The 10,924-nt window shown below is 36.4% G+C and overlaps 1 protein-coding gene and 1 long non-coding RNA gene across 2 annotated transcripts; one reads left to right on the plus strand and one right to left on the minus strand.

The window, feature by feature from the left end:
* Positions 1 to 458: 458 nt before the first annotated feature.
* LOC113271916 lies at positions 459 to 1,996 on the minus strand. Its single transcript, XM_026521840.1, has 4 exons — positions 1,867 to 1,996; positions 1,146 to 1,630; positions 941 to 1,058; positions 459 to 844 (listed from the first exon to the last, which is right to left on the minus strand). The coding sequence occupies exons 1-4, from the start codon at positions 1,994 to 1,996 to the stop codon at positions 459 to 461; spliced, it is 1,119 nt and encodes a 372-aa protein (XP_026377625.1).
* Positions 1,997 to 3,960: 1,964 nt separating this feature from the next.
* On the plus strand, positions 3,961 to 5,469 carry LOC113273488. Its single transcript, XR_003322428.1, has 5 exons — positions 3,961 to 4,236; positions 4,502 to 4,576; positions 4,796 to 4,828; positions 4,960 to 5,306; positions 5,390 to 5,469. It is a non-coding gene; the product is annotated as an uncharacterized LOC113273488 (long non-coding RNA).
* Positions 5,470 to 10,924: the final 5,455 nt, after the last annotated feature.

The following is a 10,924-nucleotide window of genomic DNA, read 5'->3' on the forward strand; positions in this document are numbered from 1 at the left end:
TGCGGTTTCGCGTAAACGTACTAAATACTTGGACAAGTGTGTATCACCTGGTTATGGTCTGGGTGTTCTGGCCTGCTCTATCTTAGGTGAACTCGGGGAAGATACTTTGTATTTTTTTAAGCGTCTGAAGAATTGTTTAGTTAGTAACAATGCTAGTAGTGGTGCTGGTAGATTTATTTTTCATAGATTAGGTATTTCTATTCAAAAAGGAGTTGGTTCCCATCTTGTTGCTAGGTTACCAATCAAAGATGTATGCCGATCTTAAATATTGTTGTTGAAATACAAATAAAGAGCGTCTTGATTGAAGGTTATAAGTGATTTCTGTTTCTTCATTCGTCTTAGTACTTCAGATGAATTAAATGACAACGAGCAGAAGCAAATCGATCAGTGTTGCAAAATAAACTTTCATGAACGTCTTTTTTTAATACAAAAGGAGATGTATTGAATGATAAATAAAATTACAAGTAGTTCTTATCATGTTGGGTCAAATTCAAAACCCAACTAGGACTATTTTCTATCCAATTGAAATTACTATTTTCAGACCTGACGTACTTCGCACTTGAGTCTGCAATGTGATTTGCATCTCTATGAACATTAGAGCAACACCAAAATTCAAAATCTATTAAAATAACAAGTGCATAATAAATCAGATTAAAAGTAGTCCATCTGACAGCTAGATTATTTCCATTTAAGGCATTTAATATGTTGACACAATCTCCCTCCAAGTGAATTCTTCTTTTGCCCATCTCCTTTGCCCATAACACAACTTCCAGTAGAACCTTTGTTCCAGCTTGTTCTGGATCCAAAGAAATCATTGTCCTTCCTCGCATTCCATTGCATTCACCTGCATTTAATCAACATATTAGTCCGATTCCACTGGATCATGTATCCACAATATGTGATGCATCAAAATTTAGTTTATCTATTTCATGTTCATAACATTTCCATTTTGGTACTACTACAGTGCTGATGCTAGAACCAAGTTGATTTGTGACATTTGAGGATGTCAGTTCACTTAAATCAGACTTGACAGTCCATATAATCAAAGCCTCGTTAACCTGCACATTATCAAACAACTTAGAGCACCTGGATTTCCATATATGCCAAATAATACAACCTATTGTTTCCAGTTTTTTTGTATCCACCTGTAAGTTGACATTTTGTATATCAAAAACACCACACAACCAGTTATGAAAGTTTAGATTACCAAAGTTAACATGAATTGGGCTACTAACACATGTCCAGATTCTTCTAGCAACATCACAGTCAACAAACAGATGATGCAAAGTTTCAACCCCATTACCACACATAACACAACTTATATCCTGATGCTTGGAGAACCTAGCTAACCTTTCTTTCACATGTACACAAGTATGAAGGCATTTCCACATAAAATGCTGAATCCTAGGAGGTAGCTTGAGCTTCCAGAAAGCTTTCCAGTTTATGCTAAGGTTATTCTTTGTAGGGTTAATTCTTAATTGATCATCTAAAAAAACTTCATATGATGTTTTCATGGAAAAAACACCATTAGCAGCTGGTCTCCATCTCATTTTATCACATCCATGCATCGGAATTCTAATCTTACTTATGTCACTAACAGTATTTTGGCATAATTCCAGCTGTTTGTATCCTGGTCAATAAATTGCTTCACAAAAATCATGTTTGAAGATGCTAAAGAAGAGTTGGGTGGACCAGGTAAGTTTGTTATCCAATAATATATCCATAGGTGCACATTTTCACCAGTACCAATTTCCATAACATGATGTTTTCTAATGATTTTTAAACCCCAATATATACCATTCCAAATTCAAGACCCATTTTCTGGCATAACATAAATCAAAGGGTTTCTGTTATGAAAATACTTACCTCTAAGGATTTTAGTCCAAGGAGCATCATGTTGCTCAATCATTCTCCAAGAAAGTTTTGCAAGGAGATCTTGGTTCAAAACTTCAGTCCTCCTAATATTTAAACCACCTAATTCTTTTGGCAGATCCATATCAGACCAACTTTCATGAACGTTTACATGATTAAATAACTACATTCTTTAGTTAGTGCACCAAATATGTGTATAAATAGTCGTCTCATTTACTTCATAGGAAAAATCAAACGATAATATTACGTCGGATTCTTTTTTTTTTTTTTTTCTTTTTTTTATGGTTAAAACAATGAGTTATTGGAGCAAACAAAATCTTCTAAATTATGAGGAAAATAAATACGGAAAACGTATTTTCCAAAAACGCAACAGTCAAAATAAACATCGTCTTGGAAATAATTTTGTATTTGCTCGTGAAGAATGGGAAAGCTGAAAAAAAAGAGCTGCACTTGATGCCAGGGTTAGACAAGCTGCCTTACTCAAGAACTAACGGATAGGATCATGGATCTCATGGCATTTGGTTGTTGGAAAATGGGTTCAAATAGAGGATGTAATAACAACAAAAGAAATTGTTGTACTCCTGACTTTCAAGGATCGAATAGATTTCTTTTAGACGATTATTTCTACCCTCCCAATATCAATTGGCGATTACAACAGGTATACAAAATAATGCCTTCAGGATACAATGAAAGCCCTACAACAGAAAATTGGATTCAAGGTTTGTACCCCTTGATCCAACCAAGGACACACAAGAGAGATTTCTGATGATGCTTTAGAAAGAGAGAAAACAAGTTGAATTGATTGATTGAGAATGAGAGAATGCCTGTTATAGGGATATTCATGCCTGTTAGTAATGCCTTTTCATGGCATTTGGTTGTTGGAAAATGGGTTCAAATAGAGGATGTAATAACAACAAAAGAAATTGTTGTACTCCTGACTTTCAAGGATCGAATAGATTTCTTTTAGACGATTATTTCTACCCTCCCAATATCAATTGGCGATTACAACAGGTATACAAAATAATGCCTTCAGGATACAATGAAAGCCCTACAACAGAAAATTGGATTCAAGGTTTGTACCCCTTGATCCAACCAAGGACACACAAGAGAGATTTCTGATGATGCTTTAGAAAGAGAGAAAACAAGTTGAATTGATTGATTGAGAATGAGAGAATGCCTGTTATAGGGATATTCATGCCTGTTAGTAATGCCTTTTCATCACCAACAGCCGGGAGAGGCTACGCCCCCCGGACCCCTAGATAGCGGAAAACAATCTTGAAAATATCCAACATTGGTAAATAGAAAAATTTGGAAATCTGAGTTTTACATTGTAATATCAAGCCACTTCCACATTTTCCGTAATAAGTTCGACAAAATTAAAAAGATTGTGTGATTCAGGCCTTAACATCTGTTTGACACCCAGATTCTCTCACATGACAATCTGCATTTTGATCGAAAGTTTGCATTGTAAATTAAAATTGCATTGATAATTCCAGATGTGTCTCGTGGTTGGTGGTCTAAAACCTGCATTGTAATAGAACTTTCACCTTAGTAATCTAAACCTGCTGTTGTAACCCAAAAGATGCCTCCCGACCAAAAATCTGAACGATGACTTAAAATCAATATCGTAATGGAACTTCTGCCATGGTAATCAAGAATATCTCTCTTGTGTCCCAAAATATGTCATTGTAATAAAAAAAAGTTGACTCATTAACGAATATTTGCGCAGCGACTCAAAATTCATATATCGTAGTGCAAACTTTGCACTGCAGTGAAATCAGATCTTCCTTTTGCCCCAAAATTTGCGGATTATAGTTAAAAAATCTGACTAGAGGATCCATATCCACTTTTACTTGGTCGCCCAAATGACCCGCTCTTATAAGGAATTGATCTAATTTTGAATTTACTAATCTCTTTTGATTTAGATTTAGGTTTTATCATCCCCTTAGATTATTGAATATAAGGTGTTACAATGGAGCACAGAGATTCCTTAATCCTTCTGCTGGCAAATGGTAATTTCTCTCTCTTGTTGTTCTTCTTCTTTTTTTCTTATTCTGCAGTAATTTTTATTGTTTCTGTGTAGGGTTAACCATAATAATACTAATTGCAATCTTGGTGGGAAACATATTGTGGCGTAAGTGGCATAAGGAGGTGTATATATTTCCATCCTTTATGGAAAGCTATATATTTCTTATTTAATCAACACCAAGCTTTGCATTTAGTGATCAAGTCGATAATACTTCTTAACAAATCTTAGTTGCAGTTGATAAACAGAACAAAAAATTTGGAAGCAGGGAGATCATGTGAAGAAAAGATTTGGCGACAAGATGTTGAAAACAAAGCCAAGGCGAGTAATGGCGCCAGGTTAGTCCCCTAGATTTTAGTTTGTAATGTCATGTGAAGTAATTAGCTTCGCGCATTGTTGGACTCGTAACTAAGATGTAGACTAGAAATCAAACTGGGAGCTTTCAGAAGTTTTGTGGTGTTACTGTAGATTCTTGGGTAAATCCTGATTACGCATGACCGTGTCAGACATGAGAAATCTTAAATTAATGTAGACTATAATTGCTATTAATGGTATTAACTTTTTATTCAAAACAACTAACCCTAGTTTAAATTTTCTTAATAGGCTGATGCCATTCATGTGGATCTCTCGCTGATTGTTGAGGAGCTAGATTCTCTTTGTCAAGTAATTTCTTCTCTGGTGAGTTCATAAGATTTGTTGCTCCATGAAAGAAAGGCTAGTTAACTCCTTAGTGGAACTAGATAATTGGGCTGGTTCATCTGGGAGTCCTATGCCTGGGTTTCTAACCGTTGCTTGCCAGTTTATCGTAATGATTCCAGATAACCAAGTTTCCACTGCAGTAGTGTAACTGGCATTCCGTGACTTTGTTTTGATAATATATACAATTTCTTGTTGCAGGAAGATATTGTACAGGCCTTGGAATCCAGAGAGGTTAGTGTAGAATCCGAATTGTGTTGTGCGCCCTTGATGCCCGAAGGAGTTGTTTTGTCTGTATTTTTCAAGCTGTTTTCTTACACCCTACTGCGATTCAAATAGAAAAATTGACGCAATTTTGCTGACAGGATATCAGGTTTTCTGGGATATTAAGCTCTTTGCAGTTCATCAATGCGAATAGTGAACAGATGGCCAATGGCCGTAAGATTAGTTTTTAATCATCATTTAAGTTCTGTCCGAGTGGTTGCTCTATGGTATCTAGTGGCATATCTTCTCTTTGGTGGAGTGGTAAATTTAGAATCAAAACTCGTTAACACCAGAATTCCTACTACTGACCAAAACAAAACAACCAATAGCTATATTTTGAACTTGCAAAGGGATGACAGCAGTTTATTTAGTATGGAGTATCTATTATTGTTAAATGAACAAGCACTTCATGCTTTTGGAGTGGTATACCATTTTCTCCAAACCAGAGGTGCTCATATGTTTGTGTTTTAATGATTCTCATTCATTATCACTTATTCGCTAAACTAAAACTTGATGTACAAATACTTGCAGGATTTGTATGGAAAAGTGCCAGTTCCCATCCTTAAATCAAATGAGTACTTGCAGGTTCTTTTTTAAGCTATATTCCGTCATTTATCTTAGGAAAATTTCTTGTTTGGTCCTAAGCCCATAAGGTTATTTATAGTAGGGTCCAACCAGAATTTTCTTTTATCTGAAGGTCCACAATTAATTAAAACATGAAAATGACCACAATACCCTGACTACCAAACGTGTGTGTCTACAAGCTCATTATATCGAGTACATATCTGCTACACAGTTTATGAAATTCGAGTACATATCCGCTACACTGCTTACATAATTTGAGTACATATCTGCTACACTGATTCAGGTTAAAAAAAAAACAGGATCTCTCTAGTGCTCCACTCCCATTGGACCACTTCCTCCAAAAAGCGCCAACACTCTTAACATCAGACATATTGAACCTGTAAATGTGACCAAAATGTAACAATTAAAACACAACAACAATCCATATATGAATAACAGAACAAAAAGGAATAGTACAAGTAATATGACAACATCAAGATTAATACTACCTAACGATGGTTCAGTTTTATTTCGGTATTCCATATATGTGTTGACAAAATCATAAGAATTAACTGACTAAAATCTATGTATAAAACAGATTCAAAGAGCAACTTTTTCAGTATTCAATATATGTATTGTTAATTCATTGTCTAAAACAACTCCATGAAGAAAAATAACTAAATCGAGAGTCTTATTTCAGTATCGCATATATGTACTTATGGATGAAACAACAACAAGTGATAAAACTAAGAATAAAACATAATCAAAAAGCAGTTTGTATCAGTATGCCACATATGTACTGCTGATTCATGAACTAAAAAACAACTGCATGGAATGAATCTATAAAAAAACAGAATCGAAAGAGTATTATTTCAGTATGGAAGATATGTCCTTATGGATCAAACAACAACAAGTGATAAAACTAAGAATAAAATAGAATCAAAAGTAGTTTGTATTAGTATGCGACATATGTACTGCTAGATAATACCCCTGAAACAATAAACAAGCATGATTTTCTTAGAAAATAAAGAACGAAAATAACAAGAAAATCAAATTGAGAGTTCAAATAAGCTAAAAACATCATAATCTAATCAAAAAATCGAATAATTACGATTAAGATTCATACAAACAGTACGTCATATACGTACTGATGGTTAATGGTGGGCCCCGAAGAAGGCGTGAAAATGAAGCGAAATGAAAACGGGCCTACAGTAATACCGCAAGTGCACGGTCGTCAGTTGTAGCTCGTGCAAGTACGGGTCGATCCACAGAGACTGGGTGTGTTTTGTAGTTTCTAACTATTTTGGGTTTCTAAATTGCTATTGTTGGGCTTTGGGTACCAATGGACTTTGGGTACCAATGGGTTATGAGTACCAATGGGCTTTGATTAAGCTTTGGTTTTGGACTATGGGCTTGTGTGATAATGAAGTGCTTTGGGCCTTGGGCCTTTGAAGTGAACTGAGCCTTGGACTCAGTTGGTCTTGAAGTGCACTAGACTTGGCCCTTGAAGTGCACTGGGCTTTTAATTGAGTTTGGGTTTTGACCTTATTCCCTAAGAATGAACTGGGCTTTGAGTGTCAATGGGCTTTGAGTACCCTTGACAGAGAACTAGGCCTTTAGTGGACTGAACTTGAGCTTTGATTTAGCTAGGCCTTTGGGCTTAGCTGTGAACTGAACTGGGCTTTGGAGAGGAAGCAGCAGCAGCAGTAGGAAGAGGAAGGAAAGCAATGCAGCAGTGCAAAGGGCAAGTGCACAGCAGCAGGGGGAGACAAGGCAGCAGAGCAAGGCAAGTAGTAGCAGCAATTGAAATGGAGGAGAATTGGAGTGGCAGTGAACAAAACAGTGTGAACAAGATAATGAGTAACAAAACAGTGAACAAAAACAAAACAAAATGGAACAAAGTGAAAGTGACACAAAGGCAATTAGCCTAAGGCAAAGAGTGAAGAAAGAACAGGGCACAAAAATGACATGGCAAGATCCTAGGCATACAATTAGAGTGGGAAGAAAACCAGTTTGCTCACAGTCACTAGTGAGCACTGGTTTCTCCCCACTGCTCAATCAATCCAATGCTTCAAAGGCTTTAGCCTAACATTCACACAAAACAGTAAACATGAGTGATGAAAGAACACTAGGATGTTGAATCCACCATTAACCTAGGGGATATTCTACTCACAGCTAAAATAGTTACCAAAGTACTAATTGTCTGATTAAAGTACAACTAGTCTAAGGGCTTAACAACATTGGACAAGAGCTGCACATGATGAAGACTATCTTATTGATTCATGGTTTCATCTAGTCCTAACATTTGAGGCTTAGAACATACATAACAAGAACACTACAGGACATGATACAAACATTACATAAACATAACATAACAGAAATATGGGAGTGACAGCAAAGAACAAACATAACACAACAGTGGAGTTCATAACAGGAACAACACATAACAACATCACAGTGACATAAAATGGAGAAAATCAAAACATTAAAATGGATAAACAGTGAACAGCAAAATGAACATTTAACAGAACTAAGTTCTGGACACTGGCTATTCCAGCATGAAAATTACACACACCACAGTCCCCTTTTTATACCCAATTTACATTTTAGGGTTCTTACACCCAATTCCCAAATTTACCCAATTGAACAGTAAAATTAGGTATATGATTTTACCTAATGTAATGGGTCTAATTCGAACCCACATCCCTATTCTAGCTCCTCCATGCCTTCCTAACAGAAAATTAGGGTTTTCTATAAATATCCCCAAAAATTGAGAAATTAGGGTTTTTTGAAAGTTGAGAAATCTCACCTAAATCTCTGAATTTTTCTTCGACCCATGCTTTATCTTCTTCTTTTGCTCCCTGTTCCGCTGTCAATTGCCGTGTCTAGCTTGAATTGCTTCATCAACTCCACACCCTAGGGTTCAGTGGCGTGAGTGTGGGTTTGATGAAATAATTTTGGCTAGGTGAATAGGTTTTGCAGTATGGGATGATGGGTTTACTGAATTGGAGGTGATTAGGTGGTTATGGAGTAGGTGGTGGCGATGGCAGTGGCGAGGTGGTAGCAGGTGAGGTATGGTGGTGGTGGTAGGTCTGCAAATAGGGTGGAGAAGAAGGAGGAGGTCGATAGAATGGGAAGAAGGGGCTGTTTGGCTAGGTCATAGGGTTCGGTCACTATGGTGTGTAGCGAGATCATCGAGTTCGATGTCGGCTAAGCTGAGCGGTGGATGGTGGAATTTGGAAGGAATCGAACGGCGTCAAGGATACTGGATTAAGCGACCGTTGGATTGCGAGATACAACGAATTTAACGGCACCAGATGGAGTTAGGTGTTGTAGTGTTAAGCGGAAGTATCGAGGTTTGATGCGCAGGCAAAGAAGCGACCGTAGGATGCAGATGCGATCCAATCTGACGGTCGGGAATGGAGGCGGGTATGGATATAGAAAATGAGTTTGGGTAAGGGTTTTGGGCCTTGGGTATGCCAAGCCCATATCTTCTTCAAGAACAATTCTTCCTTCTTGAGCCAATTCCTAGCTTTTTGGACGTGCGCTCCATTCTTTGCGGCTTCCTTGCGTAATTTCTTCCGGCTTTTCACTACTCTTCAGCCCTTTTCTGCTCCGCAAGTCATCCAGACTTTATTTATTACCTAAAAATGCAAAATTAATTAAGAAAAATATTTATTCTTGAAAACAAGGAAAATACAGAATATGGGATAAAATGTAGAATTAATGCACAAAAGATGAGTTAAAATGCCAACAAAAAGGGATAAATATATACATTATTTGGCACTCATCAAATACCCCCAAACCTGAATTTTACTTGTCCTCAAGTAAAACAAAACTAAGGAAATCCTAACTATACCACTGTCGCTGGTCTCTCGAATGCATTTAGCGTATGCACTAAGCCTTTTAAACCACTAAGTGTCCCTAGTGGACGAGTTAAGTCTCGTGAAGGTTTGCTTAGAACGTACCTACAAAGTTCTAGGTCAAAATATAAGCTCAGATTCCATCAAATGTGACATGTGCAAGACAGTTTAAGCTCACAGCAAAATGGAGATGTCAATCTAGCTATCAAAGGCACAATCCTAGCACTGATAACAAAAAAAAGACATGTGATAAGAGTGTAAAGTGTATCTACACATGTGTAAAGAAAGATCTGAAGTTATGACTACTAATCACCAAGAGATAGTTTCTCAGGCTAAGAACCAAGGTCGAAATCTAGCTAGTTGTCCGGACTTTACGAGAATTGTGAATGAGTTGGAGGTATTTCACAATTACTCGCGTTGTACATCAATGGCTTGCACCCTTCCTTGCTTATTACAATAAAACACAAAAGATGACTCTTTACATGACTCTTATTTACATTGACTACTCTCTTTTATTTTTGGAACAAGAGATGATGGAATTGATAAATACTTGACTTTTTTTTTTTTTTTTTTTCTGATTTTTTTTTTTTTTTGAATAATACAACGTTTTTTTTTTAAGAAGGAAACACTTTTGATATATACAAAAGGAAACAAAAGATTACATGACACTTTGCAAGAGGTAGCCCTTTTTGATGCACCCAGTTAAATTCGATGGTTGTCTTTCTTAATGTAACCTCCACCTTCTATCCCAACCAACCAAAGAACAAGCTAGTCAAGTTTCGTTCAGTATTCTAAAGTGATTGGCAATCGTAACTTCCTATCAAACACCTTGAAGATCGAGGCCATACATGTATTGGTAGATCGTGCGCGTGCAAATTTCTTATCACTATGTGAATTGTGCTAGAATCAAGGTGCCTAAATATCTAGACTAAGACTCCTAATAATTACATATTTGCACAAGAGTCAACATTTCAAGGTAAATGAGCTCCATTTTTATGATTTTTCATTTTTTTAATTTTTTTGAATTTTTTCGATTTTTTCAAAAGAAGAAGGAGTTCATTTTCAATTATAGCATATTATCATGGTATCCACTCTATACCCCCAAACCTAAACTAAACATTGTCCTCAATGTTTCAAAATATGGAACGAATTAAAATGCAACATATGGAAAGGGACATGCTGAGTAGAGTAAAAGGAGAGAGAATACCCGATTTCGGCGAAAGCAGAATTAAAACTCCGTTATCCAAGGCAAAACTCCAACATATTCGGAGTAACAATGGATGAGCACAAAATATATACAAAAGGAAATTTAACTAACACATTATCTACAAGCAAATTTTGGTTTTTAATGGGATTGGACTTTTTGGAAAAAATTTGGTTTTGTCGGGAGACATTTGGTTTTGATGGGAAAAAGAAAAAATTTGGTTTTTAGGGAAACATTTGGAAAACTTTGGTTTTTATGGGAGAATTTTTTTTTTTTTTTTTTTTTTTTTTTTAAAAAAGAAAATAAAATTTGGTTTTTGAATGGGAGCAAGCCCACTGTTGGTCCTCTAATGGAATGGGAGGAAGGCTGCGGCCCACGAAACACTAAGTTTTAATTTTGAAAGTTTAATTTGGCCCAGTTGGTTAAGGCCCGACG

This window comes from Papaver somniferum, chromosome 4 (genome assembly GCF_003573695.1).
Source record: "Papaver somniferum cultivar HN1 chromosome 4, ASM357369v1, whole genome shotgun sequence".
Lineage (NCBI taxonomy): Eukaryota > Viridiplantae > Streptophyta > Magnoliopsida > Ranunculales > Papaveraceae > Papaver > Papaver somniferum.

Coding starts and splice junctions, on each gene's coding strand:
- LOC113271916 (XM_026521840.1), bottom strand. CDS start 1,996: ATGGATCTGCCAAAAGAATTAGGTGGTTTAAATATTAGGAGGACTGAA. Junction 1,059..1,145: donor TACAAAATGTCAACTTACAG/GTGGATACAAAA, acceptor GATAATGTGCAG/GTTAACGAGGCTTTGATTAT. Junction 845..940: donor AGTAGTACCAAAATGGAAAT/GTTATGAACATG, acceptor GATTAAATGCAG/GTGAATGCAATGGAATGCGA.